General features: G+C 46.9%; 1 protein-coding gene across 1 annotated transcript in view; it reads left to right on the top strand.

Moving 5' to 3' along the window:
• Window positions 1-19,473, top strand: part of CPXM2 (carboxypeptidase X, M14 family member 2) — a 117,845-nt gene extending 98,372 nt beyond the window's left edge. Inside the window, exons 10-14 of the mRNA XM_031461941.2 lie at window positions 459-638; window positions 5,783-6,080; window positions 11,232-11,371; window positions 13,242-13,341; window positions 18,134-19,473. Of these exons, the coding sequence (XP_031317801.2) occupies window positions 459-638; window positions 5,783-6,080; window positions 11,232-11,371; window positions 13,242-13,341; window positions 18,134-18,387 (972 nt within the window). The 3' untranslated portion in view covers window positions 18,388-19,473. The remainder of the gene's footprint in view (window positions 1-458; window positions 639-5,782; window positions 6,081-11,231; window positions 11,372-13,241; window positions 13,342-18,133) is intronic.
• Window positions 19,474-20,828: the final 1,355 nt, after the last annotated feature.

Below are 20,828 nucleotides of genomic sequence, written 5' to 3'. Positions count from 1 at the left end.
GTTTTACAACGCAGAATTCTGGTTGTGCTTGTTGGTGCCAGCAGTTGCTTGGGGATTTGCAGTGCTAAGCAGCGAGCCCAGACTGCAGGGAGAACGCATCAATGCGGTGGCTTTTGTTTATTTGCAGTGACGAAGTCTTAGATTCGTCACAACTTGGAGTTTCATTCGACCAGGGTAGGGGAGATGAGGGAAGAAGGGGAAGGAGGGACCCGATACTTTTTGAGCACCGTCACGTGGCAGGAGCGATTCTGTGCGTTCCCTCTTTGGAGCGATTTAGGCTGTATCACCCATCACCCATCAAGTTTTAATAGAAGCTGTTTCAGTATTCTCCTTTGATGTCATCTTTGGGGCAGAGGGTGTGTAGAGGCTTAGAGACACGCCCCAGATGGAGATGGAGATGATGGAGACAGAACAATCCAGAAGTCCGTGGATTCCTCACGTTCTAAATTGTTTCCCAGGGCTCGGAGCTGGGAGGCTGGTCCCTGGGACGCTGGACCCACGACGGAATTGACATCAACAACAACTTTCCAGACTTAAACACACTGCTCTGGGAGGCTGAGGACCGGCAGGGCATCCCCAGGAAAGTTCCCAATCACTATATTGCAATCCCTGAGTGGTTTCTGTCTGAAAATGCCACGGTGAGTAGAAATACCCCAGAATCGGTAGAGCAGCAGAGGCCAAAGTTAACACTCACTGGTATTTGCAGAGGATGCAACATTTAAAAACAAAACAAAAATCATTTTTTCTTTCATGTTTTCCCTGAAAGTAAGGAAGTGTGCTAGATTACAACTACTTTTTAGATTGACATTTGAGGAGAGTCTTTCTAGAAATCATTTAATTATATCTCTTTACAACTTACACAGTGCTTCAAAAAAAAAAAAAAAACTTTGCCCGAATTGTGTGTGTCTGTTACTATTACCCTCCTCTTTGGCAGTGTTATGAGATTGCAATGAAATGGTCCTTAGACCTCACTGACTACTTGAGATATGTTATTTTTATTTTAATAAGTTCCCATGGATTTATTACATGTGGTGCATCTTCAGAAAGAAAAATGCAATTGGATGAGAAATGTTTCCACCAAATTTCTTAGGTCTAGTTTCACAAAAAGTTTCTTGCAGGAGAAATAATTTTCACAGAATTTCCCATGCCTCTTATCGCCTCCTTTGCCCACAGTAAACTCTCTTTACCCTTAGACTTTGACCTTATATGTCCTTCAAGAGGTCTGTCTTGACTGCTGTATAAGTGAGGGTCGGGTTTAGCTACAACAACAGAAAAAAGCACAAAATAGCAGTGGCTTCACGAGATAGAAGTTTCTTTCTTTTCTCTCATCAAAGGACCTTGGAGGCAGATCGTTCCGAGCCAGCTAAATAGAAGCCCCCCGATCATCAGGAACCCAGACATCACCTGTCTTTCTGCCTCCACATGTTAGCATGTGGACTTTCACCCTCAAGGTCAAAGTCCAAGATGGCAGATCCATCTTGATGCTCCAGCTGTCATGTGTTTGAAGGAAGAGATGAGAAAGGGTTAAAAAAAAAAGTCCTCCTCTCTGATAAGTCAGTTAACTTCAAGAGGCATTCCTAGAATTCCTACATAAGACTTCTGTTTAAATCTTATTGGCCAGAATTTAGTGAAAACATGGCATCAACCTACCACACGGAAGGCTGGGAAATGCTGTATTTTAGGCAAGCACATTGCAAGCTCAAAATAACAAAAACAACAATAATAATTGGCTTCTCTTCTTGGGGAATCAAGGGAGAAAGGATGACTGGATAGAAGGCAGTTCTCCTGCTCTGTCTCAGAGCTCCAGCTCACGGCACACGTGGGTACCCCTTCCTGGAGGAAGGCCATCATGGTTGCCTCATTTAGTGTTGCACAGGATGGTGTTATCCAGGCTCTCAAGAAGCAGCCAGTCAAATAATGGGGTGGACAGTGGCAATACTGTGTGGCTGAGTTAGGGTGCTTGAGTTAGGATGCCTAAGGGCAGTTGATGGGGGTGTAAAGGATTCAGGGCCTCTGGGTATTCTGAATCCTTTCTCACATTGCTAATTCCATCCTACAGAATCCCCCCCCCTTCTTTTTTTCAAGTTAACATACTAATGACATTTGGCAAAGCTGAGGATTCAAGTGATGTTATAATTTGGGAATCCTTGGACCAAAATTGGAGTACGGTTGCCAACTTCCTAAGCTCTTTTTGAGGCTCTAAGAGAGAAGTAATTATTTCAGCCCAGTGAGAGAAAGTCCCTGGCTTTCAGTCTTTGCTTTAAGACTGGAATTTAGTTTTTTGAGCTTGTTCTTTAGAAACACAGGGAGAATAACACAAACCTGCCATCTCCTCTACCTTTCTCAGTTGCGGACAGGTTAGATAGACAAGGAATCAGCAAAGATAAAGATTTGAGTCACAATTAAGAGCCTTAACCTAGAGATCTAGAAGAATTCTACAACCAACAAGTAGAGAATATGTATTCTTCTGAATAATCTCTGGAGCATTTTCAAAAATTGATGATGCTCTGACCTGTAAAGGAAATCTCAACGCAGTTCAGGAAACGAGTCAGGCAGACTGGGGTTGTTTCACCACCATACAGTTAAACTAGCCGACAGTAATAGCATCAAGGTAAGATCAAGGCAAGATGAAAACATCGCCAGGTATTTAGAAAATTTAAAAAACAACTTCTAAGTAGTGAGCCAAAGAAAAGTTCATACTGGCAACTAAAAAATTATTAGAAATAGTGATAATGAGAACATTAAATATCAAAATTTGTGGAGAACAGCAAAAAAAAAAAAAACCCAAAAAACCCAGTGCTTTCAGGAATGTATGCCTTTGAACGACTATGCTCCAACAGAAGAAAGGCTGAACGTTAACTACAGAAGCTATCAAAAGAACAATGGAAGAACCCCTTAAAATGTAGAAAGATTGTTATTAAAAAGAGCAGAAGTCAATGAAGTGGTTAAAAAAAAAAGAAAAGAAATAATTTGCAGAAAGAAGCATTTGATAAAATTTAACAACCCTTTACAAGGATTCTTCAGGGTGAGGAAAGCTATTTTAAATGGCATTAATTATAAAATGAAAGATTAATAAATTCAACTGCATCAAAACAAGAAAGCCTGTTCATCAAAAGATTTTAAAAACTATCATGAGAGAAGCTGGAAACTGAGAGAAGTTATTTGAAAATTGTATAATTGGAAAAGAAATAGAATTTTTAAAATATAAAAAATAACAAATGAGAAAAATAACAACTTAGGAGAAAAATGGGTAAAAGATACAAAGAGGCAATTCATGGAGGAGGAAACATATGGTTAATAGACAAGAAAATATGTTGAGCGTTACTAGTACTAAGGAAATGCTGATAAGAGAACATTTTATACACATTGATTGGCAAAATTAACAGTAACCGAGCATTGGAGAGGATATGGGACAGCGAATCTTATATATCGTGGGTGAGAGCATAAATTAGCATAGTGACTTTGAAAATAATTTATCTCATAAAGTGGAATATGCATATATCTATGACTGCAATTACACTTCTGGTGTTTTATGCAAGATAAATTTCAACACATGTGTACCAGAAGATAGGACAAGTTAAAAAAAAAAGTTCATTATAGCAAAGACTCGAAAATTTCCTATGTGCCCATCATCAGAAGAACAGATACATTAAATGAGATCTTCATATTTAAGTGAAAAAGACTGAACTATATAGCTTTATGCAACAACACGGATAAGTCTTACAAATTAAGAGGAAAAGATTATAGAAGACAATAATCAGTATGGGTACTCCTCCTTTTCTTAGATCAAAAGAAAGTAAAACCAAATAACATGTTTCTAGGCATACACATACAGATTTAAACAAAAGAGAATCAGAATCGTACCTGATTATATGTTTAGGTTATAGTTGTTACCTTTGTGTGAGAAGCAGGATGGGACAGAGGGCATCACACATTATGCAGAAATTGTCAATAAAAGCTGGTTCTTGGGATGGATGGTGGGTTCACAGGCGCTTGTTAGGCCAACATATATGAAAGAAGAGGGCCAAGTGTGGACCAATAATGATACTGTGTCATGAGCTACGTTCTATGATCAGTCTAATCCAGGGCTCCTGATGTGTTTAGAAACAAACACAAAACCAAGCCTAATGAATCCATCAAGTCACCTTCATTCTTTAATGAATTTTTTTATATTGCACAGTTAAACCATTTCCAATGTTTATTTCTATTCCGTTATTATTTTTTTTCTACTGGAAATATTATCTTCAAAGCGATCAGTGACTTAGAATAAATATTTGATTCATTCATCAGTATTTGACTGTATCAAGCTTTCCAATTTTGGCTCCTAACATTGTCAGTTCCTCTTCTTTCTCTCTCTTTCCTTCGTTCTTTCCTTCCTTCCTTCCTTTCTTTCTTCCTTCCTCCTTCCTCCCTCCCTTCCTTCCTTCCTCTCTTTGTCTTTCTCTTTCTCCCCCATCTCTCTCTTTCTACCCTCTCCTCTCTTTCTTCCTCTCCCTCTCCCTCCCTCTCTTCCTTTCTTTTTCTCTCTTAACTTTTTATCATTAAAAAGTCAGGCATACAAAATTAGCAAGAAAGCTGTAAAGGACCCTCCCCTCCACCGTGTGCCCATCGCAACTTCAGCACTTATCAGCCATGTTTCGTCTGTATCCTCAGCCACATTCTCTTCCTCCCCAAGGTTATTGAAGCAAGATCAGACTTGAAAAGATCAGACTCCCTTTTAAAGCCATAAATTATTACCATTATCATATCAAAATAAATTATTTCTTAATATTGTAAGATATCCAGTCAGTGTTCGCACTTATCCTTTAACCATTCTTCATCTCTCTCTCTTTTACAGTTTATTTTAATTGGGATCCAACTAAAGCCCATTCGTTTTGATGGGTTTATAAGTCTTTCAAGTCTCCTTTAAACTGTACGTTTCTCCTGTATCCCTTTCTCCCTTTTTTCTTACAATTCTGTTGTTGTTGCTTATCTTGTAACAACTAGGTTGTAAGCAACTAGGTTGCCTTCTAGCATTTTCCACCGTCTGGGTTCTGCTAACTGTATTCTTGTGACGTCATGTATCGTATTCTTTCATGTTCCCTTTAAGCTGGCAGTGGGATTCAGACCACTGGGCTGGATAGAACCGGGAGGGGCTGGTAAATTCCAGCCACTGGGCCATGTCCCGCCCAGTTTCTGTAGACGGTGTTTCACTGGAACAGAGCCGTGTTCATTCAGCTGCATTTTGTGCATGGTTCCGCCCTACTGCAATGGCAGAGCTGAGCAGTTGCTACAGACGGCGTGGCTCTCATAGCCTGAAATATTCCCCATCTGGCCCTTCATAGAAAAAATTTGCTGACCCCTGGTCTAGCAGCTTGGTCAAATTCAGGGTTGATTTGTTTTTTTTTAAAGATGTGTGTGTTCTTTCATCAGGAGATACATCATGTTTGGTTATATCTCTTTCTGTGCTCTTTGTAACCACTGGTGAGCATTCATTCATCCGCCTGATCCTTGAATTCAGTGGAATGGCAAAATGTTGATACTCTAATTCTGCCATTCCTGCTTTGTGCATTAGCTGCGATATTCCTACAAAAAGAAACTTCTCTGAATTTCTCTTTTTTAACCCATTATTTCTACAAAGTCCAGTTTTCCCAGGACAGATTTTGAAACTCTAAATTTTGCCAAGATTATTCCTTAAAATGATTGCTTTTTCAACGATGTCCCTATTTGGAAAGTCAGGGAGAGAAAGCAGTTTCCTTCTTACTTTATTTCTCAAGTTTGTTTAAATTTGGAATGTTGACAGGTGGCGGTGGAGACCCGGGCCGTCATAGCCTGGATGGAAAAAATCCCCTTTGTGCTGGGCGGCAACCTGCAGGGGGGCGAGCTGGTGGTGGCCTACCCCTACGACATGGTGCGGTCGCTGTGGAAGACGCAGGAGCGCAGCCCCACGCCCGACGACCACGTGTTCCGCTGGCTGGCCTACTCATACGCCTCCACCCACCGCCTCATGACAGACGCCAGGAGGAGGGTGTGCCACACGGAAGACTTCCAGAAAGAGGATGGGACTGTCAACGGGGCTTCCTGGCACACTGTGGCCGGAAGTAAGTCTTGCATGGCCCTGCTGTCCTCGTGGGCCAAATGACAATGGACTGCTGGGAAGGGGGGACCCTGGGGACCACCTCCTCCCCAGCGTCCTTTTATCATTGTTAGCAGCATAATAGCTACTGTAGTTAACCATGCACAAGGTGCCAGCACTCTGCATAGGCTCCTCTTTAATCCTTACCGTAGCCTTTGAGCGGGGTGTGGCTTAGTCCCCGTTTTATAAATGAGAGAACAGGGGCTTGGAGACTGGAAAGGATTCGTCCAAGTTCCCACGGGAAGAGCTGGGGTCTGTGTGACCCTGCGGTCTGTTCTTAACCACTGAGCTATCTGGATGTTACAGGGTCACAGATGGTAAAGGTAGATTTACGGGAAATATTGGACCAAAAAGCAAACCCGGCAAAGAGGCAGAGGGCACCCTGGTGCTGGCGCTGGAGCAAGGGCTTTTAGCTGTCAGCCCTGGGAGGGGGCAGGGCTTTGATCCCACACTCAAGTGTGAAGTGACTCGGAGCAACAGGTGTGTCTGGAGGCCCAGCACATGGAGAAGACTGTCACAAATCTCCTGTTCACTGGAGGCCTCCCAGTCATACCAGAGCAACCAGCTGAAGTCCCATTGTTGTGATGCAGGGAGTATGTGGTACTGTTCCCAGCATCCACTTAACACAGAGAGGCTTCCAGCAGAGAATTTGGGATTTCCTTCGCATCAGCCAGAGGACCCTGTGGTCCAAGTTCCAGGACAAGCCCTTTATTTCCTATGTCAGGACTGCTCCTGACCTAGGGCCCCAAAATGAGGAGAATTGAGGATGTCACATTCCCTAAGGTCACTCTGCATTGGGATGGCAAGATCCCAAACATAATGTTCATTGCTTGTTTTCTTGATTTTGTGAAGATTGGTCAAACCACTGATGTATTTGAAAAATATCCCATATCAAATAGACCTGGGTTCAAATTCTAGCTCACCACTTAATTGCTGTGTGACTCTGGGCAAGTTACTTTGCCTCTCTGAACCCCTATAGTTTCCATTTGTAAAATGGGCTTGATGATTATGATGATGATGATAATGATTCATCTGGGACTGTTGTAAGGATTGTGTAGATGATGGAGGTGTGTGTTCTATGTCTAGCTTATCAGAAACACTCAGTTATGATCAGTTCCCACCCTCTACCCTCCCCTCTCTTCCAGGAGCACACTCACCATGAAACCTCTTTTATGAGCATATCCTTATTCTCTGTTTTACTGTACTAATTAACTTTATTTTACTTTGCTAGAGATTCCAGTCTTCACATACTTTTAAGGTATATTCCTGCCCTTGGGAAAGAAACATTAAAAAGCTGTAGACATATCGGTTCCTGTGGCCATTTTAAAACATGTACAGAAAGCTTGCCACTTTTTTTCTTGGTTATATACCAAGCAGAGGTGTTATATTTATCTCCATCATGGTTTTGCTCTGTACAAAATAAAAAAGAAAGAAATGCAAATTCCTATCTAGCAAGAAAATGTGCTAAGAGCCAAAAGCACCCATTCTTTTTCAGTTCTAGCCCTAAAACCCCACAATAATCTTGATGCAAAATGTCTGTTTCTTTTTTTTTTAACATTTTTTATTGATTTATAATCATTTTACAATGTTGAGTCAAATTCCAGTGTAGAGCACAATTTTTCAGTTATACATGAACATATATATATTCATTGTCACATTTTTTTCTCTGTGAGCTACCATAAGATCTTGTGTATATTTCCCTGTGCTATGCAGTATAATTTTGTTTATCTGTTCTACAATTTTGAAATCCTGTCTATCCCTTCCCACCCCCCACCCCCTTGGCAACCCACAAGTTTGTATTCTATGTCTGTGAGTCTATTTCTGTTTTGTATTTATGCTTTGTTTTTTAGTTTGTTTGTTTTTGTTTTTGTTTTTTAGATTCCACACATGAGCGATCTCATATAGTATTTTTCTTTCTCTTTCTGGCTTACTTCACTTAAAATGACATTCTCCAGGAGCATCCATGTTGCTGCAAATGGCGTTATGTTGTCAGTTTTTATGGCTGAGTAGTATTCCATTGTATAAATATATCACATCTTCTTTATCCAGTCATCCTTTGATGGACATTTAGGCTGTTTCCATGTTTTGGCTATTGTAAATAGTGCTGCTATGAACATTGGGGTGCAGGTGTCATCCTGAAGTAGGGTTCCCACTCTTGTCTGTTTCTTTTTTATGGCTGCTTTGACTAAATTGGGTCTGGATGCTGCTGGATTTGTGAGCAGCGGGTCAGTAGCAATGTCTTGAAAACTTGGGGCCACATAATCACATCAGCAGCATTTGATTTGTTTCTATCAATTATATTTTCCACGATTTCAGGGACTTTCAGGGCCGAGCCATGTGGTGGTGGCTCGAGCCTTTTTAATCATTCTCCCTCCTGGCGCTGTGATGAAGTCTGCAGATTCATTTCTTTGTAGATGAATGACATGCGATTTCTAATTTCCTTCCCTCCTCCTTTGTGCTTGGGACTTGCTCACTCATTAGCAGCGCACTGACAGGCCTGAGTTAATGGGGAGTGTGGGCAGCGAACAGCCAGGCTCAGTCTAGCTCAAAAGGCACATCGTTTGTAGTGTATGCGCTTCAACTCCAAAGGGATGCGGGACCTTCTTGGTGTCGGCTGCCATCCCACGTCCTCTCCCCACCAAGGAAGGCAGGTATCGTGATAGCACTGGGCGCACAGAGCTTCAAGGAAGGCGCGGCCCCGAGTTGCATGTTGAAGCTGTGACAAGAGCAGGACTCCAGGTGAAGAGAGAACACAAAGCAAGCCCCGCGGTCCCCGCCAGGACCCGAGGCCGGGGAAGAGCTATCTGGGTCACCCCATGGCTCCTGCCCACACGGTTCACTTTTGAAGCCACTTCTCACTAAGGATTCTCAGCTGCACAACATTCACCAAAGGGCTGGAATTCAGCTTTAAAGGCAGCCTGGCCCAAGCTTTCCCACTGCTCTTCTGCTGTCTCATCATTTTGCCGATTCTTCTAGCCCTCCTGGTCTTTGAAGACACAGACATGCTGCGAAATGGCAGGACCGCTCCAGGGATTTTAATATCACATTTATTTATCCAGTAGTAGCAAGGCCTCAAAGGTTGGGGTCATGAGAATTGTGCGTGTGCAGAGGAGTCCAGCCCTCCTAGGAGGTCTGGGCTCACAGACCTTTTGTTTTCTTCCACATGTATATAGTTTGATATCCTTTATTATCTACCACTCTTAAAGCAAATGGTGCGTGTCTGTGGTCCTCCCCCGGCTCTCCATCATTCCACACCTCGGGTTCCACTGGATGACTTAACCTGGCATTTTGACCTACCTACTTCAAGCAGACCAGGCCCTGGAAGGGTTTTCCATTAACTTGGCACCATCCCACCCCTTGTATCCCACTGCCGTCACTGGCCTTACTGTATCACAGATGTGATCAAAGGCCCATGGCTGATGACAGGTGAATGGTTCAAGTCTGGAACCTGGTAGACAAAGGGGCCGTGAATTTTGGACCATTTCTTCTGTGGCTTTATCCATTAGGCGGAAGATTGATACAGAATTGCCCTTGACACCCAAAGCTGTGACTTCCGTGCTGAGGAACGCATCACTGAGCACAAAGCGGAGGGGCAGGGGACGGGACGGGTGGGCACCGAGGCTGGCGGACGAGCAGGAGGACCTGCTCTTTCTCCCAGTCAACACAGGGAGACCAGCCCACCTGACTCCCTCTACCCCTGATCTTCAGAGCCCATGGAGGGGATGCTGGAGGCGCCTTCTGCCGGGGGAGTACCTCCTGGCTGTTACACAGAACGTACCAGCAGCGTGTTCTTGCTAATCATCCTGTTCTCCAAAAACAGAAATGTTGGGAAGACAGCCACTGGAACTTTATGCCATCAGACATTCATTTATTCATTCTGCAAATACTGGGTACTGTAGTGAGTTGAAGGGGACCCTCAAAAGTTACATCCACTTCCTAGTCTTCAGAACCTGTGAGTGTGACCTTATTTGGAAAATGGGTCTTTTGTAGCTGTAAGTTAAGTTCTCAAGATGAGGTCATCATGGGTGACCCAGATGGGCCCTAAAATCAGGGACAAATGTCTTTATAAGGGACAGAAGAGAAGACACTGATGCTGAGGAGAAGGTCCTGTGAAGACAGAGACAGAGATGAGAGTGATGTGGCCACAAGCCAAGAAGGCCAGGGGCCACCAGAAGCCAGAAGAGACAAGAAAGGCTCCTCCCCTGGAGGTTTTGGAGGGAGCGTGGCCTTACCCACACCTGAATTTTGGACTTCTGGCCTCTGGAACTAGGAGGGGTTAATTTTCTGTTATTTTAAACCACCCAGTGTGTGGTCACTGGTAACAGCAGCCCTAAGAAACTGACACAGGGACCAACTCCTGCTGTGGTCGTGTCAGGATGCTGGAGGCTGTCTGCTTCTGAGCCGAGCGATGAGCGGATCTGCCCTTCAGTCCCCCGAGCAGTGATGAGACAGGTGTGGGCGTTACACACACGTGGGTTCAGACGCTGACTCTTTCCAGACGTGTGATTCTGGATACATTCCTTCAGCATTCTCTGCCTCAATTCTCGTATTTGTAAAACCTCTCTGCTGTGTTTGTGATGAAGAGTGAGTGACCTGGGATGCAGAGAGCTAAGGATGGCTTCCGGCTTATGGAAGGCACTCAGTAAGCGGTGGTATGCGTAGCAATTTTTATGAATTAGAATAGAAAACTATACAGTTTTTATTCTACAGTTGCAGAGCTATTGCTGAGAGCAGCTTAACTACTGAGCTCAATTTAATTAAACACAAAACATCGATACTATTAATGATGCCTTTATTCTAAAAATAGGATTAAAACTGAGTTTAATAAAATAAAAATAATTTTATCTGAAAAAACACTTATTTCCACCCTCCTTTTGTCAAAGAATTTCTCATACATAGGCTTCCCCCTAAACCATTCCACCTGCATTTTCTCTCTCTCAGCCCTGGTTCCATCCCCCAACGGCTACTCTAATTGATTTTTTTTGTCTAAAGGAGATACTTGAGACCTCCTTGTTCCAATGAATTCTTCTGAATCACATTCTTGAATGTTCTTGCTATCTCCCAGGGCCACTTTGAGCACCGTTTCGGTTAAAACATTCTCCGGTTGGCTTGGCAGGTCTCAACGATTTCAGCTACCTTCACACAAACTGCTTCGAGCTGTCCATCTACGTGGGCTGTGATAAATACCCGCACGAGAGCCAGCTGCCCGAGGAGTGGGAGAATAACCGGGAGTCCTTAATCGTGTTCATGGAGCAGGTACGATGCGGGCACGGCTGTGATGGGGGCTGGCTAAGGAATGAAGTCAGTGCTTCAGACTGCGGCTGTCATCCTGGCCCGGCATCTCCAGTGCTGGAAGGAACCGTGAGCTCTTAGGTCAATGTCAGTTGCTCCCAGTGCTTCATGATGAGTGAGACTCCTTCCAGGGTGCTAGGGTGCTGCTCTGTGAGGAGGGGTGATATGTGTCCAGCCACCATGCCCAGGCCCCTTGTATTAGTCTGCTAGGGCTGCATAACACACAGGCTGGGGGACTTAAACAATGGAAATTATAGTTCTGGAGGCTGGAAGTCCAAAATTAAAGTGTCAGTAGGTTGGTTTCATTCTGAGGCCTCGCTCCTTGGCTTGCAGATGCCCACCTTCTCTCTGTGTCCTCAGTTGGTCTGTGTGCATACAGTTCTGGTGTCCCTGTGTCCAAGTTTCCTCTTGTAAGGACACCAGTCAGATTGTAAGGCCCACTCTCATGGCTCATTTTAACTTCATCAGCCCTTTAAAGATGCTATGTCCAAATACAGTCACATTCTAAGGTACTGGGGGTAAGGACTTCAACATTTGAATTTAGTGGGGGACACAGTTCAGTCCATAAAAACCCTGAGGCTGAAGAGTCACCACTGCAGGTGGCAGGTGGTCACCTGGGACCAGTTCTAAGAGGTGCCCACTAACGTTCTGCTTGTAGCCACCGAGGAAGCCCTGCTGTGTTCACTAGGAACCTCACGCGCCCTCCTTTCCTCCTGTTCTCAAGGACACACCTGTCTTGTAACATTGAGTAAACTGGTTCTATTTTGGTGCTAAAACTAACCAAATAACATCCATGCCCTGCTAAGGAATAGACTCACAGAAACCAGAGAAATAAACAAAAATGAATGTTGAACTTCCTGTGATTCTACTGTGACTCCCATCCGTTAGGAAGCATGATGCTGAGGCTGTACCTGGAGGCTGCCCCTTCTTCCCCAGGTTTTTGCTGATGAGTCAGAAGAAGCGTTCAGCCAGTGGCTTGGGCTGCCAGCCTCCCGGTACCTGCACCTCCATCCGGGTGGCAGACATCGGCCCTGGGATTTGGCATCCAAGTCTGATCCGTGAGGGTCCCGGGGGAGGAGTCAGTGCAGCCCACCACGCACTTCCCTGGCACAGAAGGGTGTGACCCTGCTTCTCCCTCTTGGGAAGCCGTGAGCACGCTTTCCATCCCCACTCTGGAATTTTGTGCAGGAAGTCTCTTTCTTTGTCTCATATTTGCAGAGAGAGAATGCCCTAGTCATTCTAAAGTGACAATCCCACTTAACCAAAGAGCCTCCAATGGATAAAATGCCCAGGCAGAGTAATATGTGTAAAGAGTGTCACTGGAATCGATGGTCTGTCACCTTGGATCTTTTGATGGGGAGCAGGCACGAGGTTCCGCACTGGTGGGTGTCGTGTGACACAGCTCATCAGAGGACGGGGCCTCCAGACTGAGCTGTACTTTGCAGAAATGTCTCTGCTCTTTGACTCTTCAGTCGTTAAGCCCAGGTATTGTGTCTATATAGTACTGGAAAGTCAAAATAAATGTGCCTATAAAAATTAAATTCCATTTTTACTGAACGTGGTTTTTATGAACCATCTTGGATCCTAATACTTTCTAAACCTCTGGAATGTTTTAACTCCAGTAGAAGACTTTCCAGTAGATGGGCCCAAAAGGAATACAGAAATTTACGCACCAAATCCACTAAGAGGCAGGGAGCTTTCAAGCCAGACGTAGCTTCATGGGGGTTCTCGGTGGCACTGGGCTGGTGTTAGGTTTATAGTCCTGTTCACGGTGTGGTTGGTCAAGCCAGTCAGTTGGTGAGCTCACCTGTTTCTCCCCATGTCTGCTGAACAGGTTCACCGCGGCATCAAAGGCTTGGTGAGAGATTTGCATGGCAAAGGAATTCCAAATGCCGTTATCTCGGTAGAAGGCATTAACCATGACATCCGAACAGGTAACTGTGAATGTGTGTGCACTGTTTCTCGGTAGGAAATGCCATTTTCTCGAAGTGTTTTACTCGGGGGGAAACTACAAGCTGAGGCCTGGAAATGTCTGACTTGGACCTGACTTGTGTCTTTCCTCTGACTCTCCACGGAGACCCTGGAAACAGCAAGGGTTTCAGCCTGTGCTTTCCGGCTACCCTCTGGCCCTTATTTGGATGAAAACCAGAAGCTCATAGAGGCTGGAGGACCCATTGAAGGTTTAGGATCCGAGTGGGGCTGGGGTCCGGGAGTCTGAACAGCTGTGTGCGGTTTCCCTGCTCACTCCAGGGCTGCCATGCTGGCTGGGAAGCAGCCCGCAGACACTCTGAGCACCTGCACCACGGCTGCCATATTCTCTGCCGATTAGAAAGTGATGTGAAAACAAGCCCAGGATTTCCCTTGTGCCCCTGGAATGGCACTTGGTGTGCTTGGGGGAAAGGAAGAAATGCTGACCTTGGCTTTCGTGGATGATGTTTGCAGCACGATGCAGTGACAGATGCACGAGGAAGAGAACTGGTTGGGTGCTGAAATCTGATTATCAGCAAGAGTTCTGGTGGAGACGGTGTGCCTGCAGGCATGTTTAAACCTACACGTGGGGGCTTTCTTGCACGGAGGACGGGTAGGCTTTGGGGAGCTCTGTGTCAGGGGCGGGTACTCGGCTTTGCTATCAGCTGCGACGAGCCCTGCATCAGTTTCCAATGGATGTCACAAACTGAGTGGCTTAAAGAAACAGAAGCTTATTCTCTCCCAGTTAGAAGGCCGGAAGTCCGAAATCAAGGTGTCAGCCAGGCAGTGCTCCCCCTGGAGCCCCTGGAGAGGATCCCTACTTGGCTCTTCCGGCTTCTGGTGGCTTCTGACATTCCTGAGCTTCCTTGGTTGAATCACTTAGTTTCTGCCTCTGTCTTCTCGTGGCTCCTCCTGTGTCTCCTCCTCTCCTGTCTCTGATGAGGATACACGTCGTTGGATTTAAGACCCACCTGCATAATCCAGGAAAATCTCATCCTCAAGATCCTTAATTACATCTGCAGAAGCCATTTTTCCAAATAAGGTCAATTCATAGGTTCTGGGTAGTAGGATGTAGACCATTTCAGGGGGTTGGGGAGCGGGGCCTCATTTAACCCAGGGCAGGTCCCCGCCAGGTGCGGAGAACAGACTCATGAGCAAGAGGAAGGAAAAAGGAAATCGTGATTGCCATAAGTAAGACCTCTTCAGCCCGCAGACACCCTCGAACTTGACACTGACTTGATCAGACCTGTACCTATTGATTTAAGAGCCTACTACGCTGTGCTGGGGCGGCCAACTGCCCTGGTCATTACACGGTGTTTCCAGAAGTGCACAGTGAGAGGCTGAGCTGGGATTTCAGCCAAGGGCTCGACACTCTCAATGCAGTGCCCTCCCCTTGTCCCATGCTGTTCCCCCTGAAAGAGAGAAGGGGCCTTTTCTCTGCAAGCTGTTCACATGCATGAAGACATTGTCCTCCCCAAATGATCCCTCGTGACCTGCGAGGAAGCAGAGACTCTGGGACATTAGGACAGGGGGAGCCTGGGATGCAGACCTGGCCCAGGTGTTCTTCAGGGCCGGGCTGCCTGCCCGAGTGCCTGGCAGAGAAGGCCAGTTACTGTGTAAACGAGGGAAATGCATCTGAAATGCCGCACGACGGTAGACGGCGTTGTGATGCCATGAATCGCCTTCTTTTAAGGTAGTTGCCTGCTTCCTCACTCAGCCATACTTCCTGAACATCCATCTCTGCCACTTGTCCTCAGGGTCTTACAGCCACTGACCACGAGGCTTCACACCAGGTAGCGTGGCATTGGGGACATAGTAACACCTCGGAGGCACACACTGATTTGTCCGTTCATTCACTTGTTCATTCCTTAATTCAGCAAATGCAGATTGCAAAACTTGTCATGGGCCCGACACGCGAGGTGCAGGTGATCATTATGAAGGAAACGGGCCGCTTGAGCTGGTTCTGCACGGGATGTGTATTCTAAACATTATGAATGAGCTCCTGTGAAAGAGTGACTTGTAAAAGAGCCTGAAACATTCCTTGGACTGTTAGTGCCTTGTATGTCATGTGAGAAAATGAACGGAGTTGGGGGAAAAAGGCCCCCAGGGCCCCACAAGCCTGCCGAGCGCGGCTTTGCCTAATGAGCTCGGAATTTCAAGCCCCTGAAATCAAGGAGACGGTTTTGATGAGCTAATGGGAAATGCAGCTCCCTCTGCCTTTATTCCCCCGTAAATAATCTCCCAGCGCGCTCTCATCACAGAGGAGTCCCCAGCTTCACACGTGGCTCTTTATCTTGTTGGCTTCAGCGGCCTTCAGTGCTCGACGTAAGCTCTGAATTTGCCTTGATTTCCGTCTGAGGCTTATGTGATCTGACAAGTTTTATTCCAGGAGGGATTTTGTGTAAAATAAACAGGGGTATTCAGTGGAATTCCACAGGGAGAGACACTAGCAAGGATGCTTTCTAAATGCACATAAATATGTTGCCCAGACACCTGGCTGAGATCACATGACTATCCTTTGTCTGGGGGACACTCACCTGACCTGCTAATGAATGGACATTCTTTAGGGTCTGGGTTGTCCCTTTGCCCACCAGTGCCGGGTGGTGCCAGCTCCATGGACCACTCCCCCTTGGACACACACCTGACAGGTGCACAGCAAAGGAGGGATGATTGGGGAAGAGCCGGGAGGAACCTTCTGCTGTGATGAGGAGAAAAAGAATTACAAAGCTTTCTTATCAACGTAAACTTGCATCAGTGGTGCTGAAAAACATTTCTTAATTATGGATTTCTTTCACTCCTCTGGCTCCCTAAACACCTCCCTGGGCGAGACCCCAGGTGGCGCCTTCCCTGGGGGGTTTCAAACTGCCCTCAATGTGCCCTTGGGGTGAGTGCTTACACCGAGGTCTCAGCTCCAGGGGCGTCCAGCAGATGGACAGCCTTTGGCAGGTGGCCTTAACTAACCCTCTGCAGTGTTTGTGGGGAAACGTTCAACTTCTTATGCTGATAACGCATCGGGACTGATACTTGCATGTTTGTCTGTCTTCATCCCGCTCAGTCTAACGGGCATTAATGGAGGACGTGCTATTGAAACACGCAGTGAACTGGAGGCCTTGAGGAGCCTAAGGGCCGGCCCGGGACGAGGAGGCCGCTCACACCCAGGCCGCCAGCCTGGAGTGTGAAGGGGCATCTCCTGCAGGTCTGCCCCCGAGTTGGGAGCCCGGAGAGGGGTCTCAGGGGGTGCCTGCCCCCGGAGGCCTAGGCCGTCTGATTGCAAATCAAAGACTGCTGGACGTGGCTCTCGGCTTCTGAAAAGCCACCAAGTGGCACTTTATTTAGCTGAGAAGCTTGCTTTTCCCCTGAAGGAAGACACACGGGGCACTGCTGAGAAATACAGGGAGCCACTGCCTGTGCTGTGTTCCTGGGGCTCCTGCATTGAGGCCTGCTGACCAGGTCGCAGACTGTGTGACCGTGTGGCACACAGCCACCTACGTGTTTCGTTGTTCATGACACCTTGTGCTCTCATGAGCTCACTGCATTGCCTGGGGCGTCTCAGACGAATAAAGATTGGGACGTGAATTTACACATGGTGCGTCAGAGTGTTATATACGAGTACGTGGGAGATACATGTTCTCTCTCTCTCTCTCACGCACACACACAGTTCGCTTCCATCCCTTCAAAGCCTTCAGGACTCGTTTAGATAAGCCCACCTTGCCCCGGCCTACGTAGCACCTCATCAAATCCAGCCTTTCAGGACTGATCGTGATGAGAGAAAACACACCTGGCACTGGAAGACCAGCTAATTAACCGGCCATGTGACCTTGTGCAGGACGTCACCCTTCCCTGAGCATCCGATTCCTCACGTAGAAAAGGGGACCGTGGTGCAGCCCACGTCAGAGCTCAGCTTGGAGGGTTCAGTGGATCCGTGCCTGCCTCCCCTGTCCGTGTGCTACGTCCTTGGTGGGGGTCAATCTCTCCTTTTCTTCCTTACAGCCTCTATAATGTCAGGGGTCCAAGTGCTCTCAGCAGGTGTAAGCCCCCTGGGAAGGAACGGCCTTGGCTTAGAGCCCCGCCTTATGCAACAAGGACCTAACCTTGAGCTAAGGATGGACACGGGTCCCACGAGGGGCCTGCTGGGTGACTGACCAGTGGTGTAACTGGGGGGGTTGTGGGGGGCTCTGCTGGCAGCATCTACTTGCAGCTGCTCCTGCAGTTCCATTTCTTCATGGAAGACCATAGAGAGGTGTGGTCACCAGGGCCTCCTCTCAGGTCATTTGGCCCTCATCTTATGTTGTCTTTTCCTTCTCTTTTTCAGAAGGGAAGAGCCCCTCCCCTAAATTACAATTCTATATTTATAGCCAAGCTAAGGGAAGCCGGGAAGCCAGGCACAGATGGCTTTTCAAGATGGCATTCTTTGGAGAGGGCATAGCTTTTAGGAGTTCAAGTTCTTAATGAATGGTGTGTATTGTCACGGAGAAAGGAATGTTAGTGATCATTTCTCCATCTCTGCTCATGTGTATTAACACTGCGGGGAGCCTACACCCCAATCCCCTTCCTGTTAAAACCATTAAGGTGGCTTCCAAAAAGGAAAACATCTTGGCTTCCAAAATGCACTAAGAATTTGCATCTGCAGGGGCTTAAATTCCACACTGCCTGCCTACGAGTCTCTCTCTGGCCAGGAGGCTGGTCTTGGAATAACAGGGCTGGTGGTATCTGTGTTAGAAAAGAGCTGCTCTGAATTCCCCTGCTTTCTTTTCACAGCCAATGATGGGGATTACTGGCGCCTCCTGAACCCTGGAGAGTATGTGGTCACAGCCAAGGCAGAAGGTTTCACTTCATCCACCAAGAACTGCATGGTCGGCTATGACATGGGGGCCACGAGGTGCGACTTCACACTCAGCAAAACCAACATGGCCAGGATCAGAGAGATCATGGAGAAGTTCCGGAAGCAGCCCATCAGCCTGCCAGCCAGGCGGCTGAAGCTGCGGGGGCGGAAGAGACGACAGCACTGGTGACTTCCCAACTCTTGAGTCATGTCCTGGACCCCTGCAAATTAAACCACCCTGGTTGTAGCTCCGTAGAGGACTACAACAACTCCTTGTTGTTTTCTCTGTAATTCAAGAAGGCCTGGGGGAATGTGTGCATTGCAAGGCTGGTCCTGAGGGGAGGCTTAGGATATTTTCTTTGTTCCCATTTATCCAAATAACTTGGACACAGCAGCAGAGGAGGGCTGGTGAGGGTGAGAGAATTCAGCAAGTCAGCTTGGGAGTCGAGAGAGAGAGGAGCTTACCAGTTGAGGCGTCCTGGCTGCACAAGGGAAACTGATGCTTCTCCTGTTTGCGTGACAGCAAGAGTTGCCTATTCATTTGCAATTTGCACGGCTACAATGGCAGCAGCATTCCCAGGGCTCTGCTGTCCCACATGTGACCATTTGAGATGCCCATGGGCATTCTAAGAGAATCTACCCTCTCTGGCCCCGGGACATTCCAAGCTGCTGCAAATAAATCCTGCAGTCTGTTGACAATAGAGACATTACCAAGTGAGCATTAGTCAGCCTCTCGAATCAGCTTAGTTTCCCTTTCAACAAAGGATCATGCTCATAAAAGGAGAGAAAGGCTGAAATAATTCAAGAGTGAGAGTGGGCAGCAAGCGGGCACTGGGGCTTGTGGCATGCATGCTGGGTCCACGGAGAACCCCCCAAACTCCCTGCTGCTACAGTAGCTCTAGGGGTTCCCTGGACGGGGAGAGCAGGAGATGCAAGCCTTCTTAAGGAACCAGATCAGTTAACCTGGCTCTCCTCTTTGACCTGAGAGGACTTGAAAAGAGCTGGAAGGAGGCTGTAACAATACATTCCTCCTTTCCTGGAAACGAGCACCCCTAAGCTGGCCTGACATCACTCTGGGAGTTATTTTTGGTGTGTGGGATGCCAGACCCTCTAGATTCGGCTCCATTTGATGAAAAGCTCTTAGAATTATCTGTGAGCATCAGTGTGGGAGGGGTTATTGCATCGCCGAGCAAGAAAACAATGTGTCTCACTTTTTATTCGTGTTGCTGCCTCACTGACCTGGGAAGACTAGAAAAATAAAGAAAGCAAATAGTAAGAGCCTTGTAGTGTGTGGTTTTCCTGGGTAGACTCGCAGCCACCCCAACGCCACGCCCATCGCATCTCTCTGCCATCAGTCACCCTAGAGAAGGCACCTGCTTGGGGAGGAGCATCCTGCCTCCCCGTCAGGCTCCGCAGTGGTGCTGACAGCTGCTCGTTCCTGGCCTCCTTCTCCGGAAAGGCGTGTGCTGGGGTGATATCGTCCTGACACCTGGGACCCGCCAGTAACTCCTGCGGATGCCAGTGAGCATCTTCCCAGGAAAGAGCCTCGTGCCACTTTTTGGCACTCTACGCTAGAGATCGGCAAACTTTTCTTATAAAGGGTCAGATAAGAGATATTTTAGGCTTTTCAGGCTATAAAGTCTCTGTCGTAAGTACTCAGCTCTGCTGTTGTAGCCCCAAAGCAGACATTACACATGAATGAATGGACGTGGCTGTGTGCCAGTAAAACTTTATTTGTAAAAACACGTGGCAGCTGGATTTGCCGCCCCCCCCCCCAGGCCGGGGCATCGTTAGCTGACCCCTGCTTTATACCTGTGCTATCCAATAGAACTTTCTGCAGTGAGGAATGTTTCTTCAGTGTAAAAGCAGCCCAGAACCTCTGTTTCCAGCAGAGAAGCCTCCATCTGTTTATCCGTATACTCCCACTCAAGGCGCCAGTGGCCACTGCAGCATTACTCTTTTTGATGCCACCTGTGTTTTCTGTTAAAAGACAATTCGGAAGATGCTTAAATCAGGATCCTTTGGTGAGCACAGCTCAGCTTCTATGACTTTAATGGGAAACCCCAAGATTGATTCAGTCTTTGTATAACAAAGGCATTAAGAACAGCTTTAAAACTACGTGTGTTTGTAACGTATAAATCATGATGTGGTATGAATGATGTTGTGTCTATGTGGTATTGTGGGTAGGTGGCTGGGCCAGGGAAGTATCCCAGGTTTGCAGACTCAGAATTGGCACTGGTGGTCACCACCCCGCCAGGAGAAGCTCAAATTTCCATGCCACTTCATGTTGGTGTCCCCATACCCAGTGCAGGAGACGCAGTGGTTGGGGTCGCTGCCACCCACAAAGCTGCATCCAACAGGACTGGCCAGAAAGCTGCCAGAGACAGGCTCCCCACGGCCTGGTTCTGTGGCTGAGCTCTGGGTACCAGACAACCTCTTTTGAGGCCATGGTCTTCCTCTGTCAGTCTATCTCCTGCTGCATAAACACAGCTCCAAGTTCCCAGCCAAGGCACAGGGAGTCCAGGCAAAATTAGAAAAAAAGAAATCAGAGCTGCAGCCCATGGGAAAGTCTTCCAGTGCCTTCTGGTATGTACAGAGGGGAGTGACAGGTCTTTAGAGTTGAGGGGCACC

The sequence above is a fragment of the Camelus dromedarius genome, chromosome 8 (assembly GCF_036321535.1).
Source record: "Camelus dromedarius isolate mCamDro1 chromosome 8, mCamDro1.pat, whole genome shotgun sequence".
Classification (NCBI taxonomy): domain Eukaryota; kingdom Metazoa; phylum Chordata; class Mammalia; order Artiodactyla; family Camelidae; genus Camelus; species Camelus dromedarius.
Note: the sequence above shows the minus strand (reverse complement) of the source record. Positions and strands in the feature narration are given on the sequence as shown.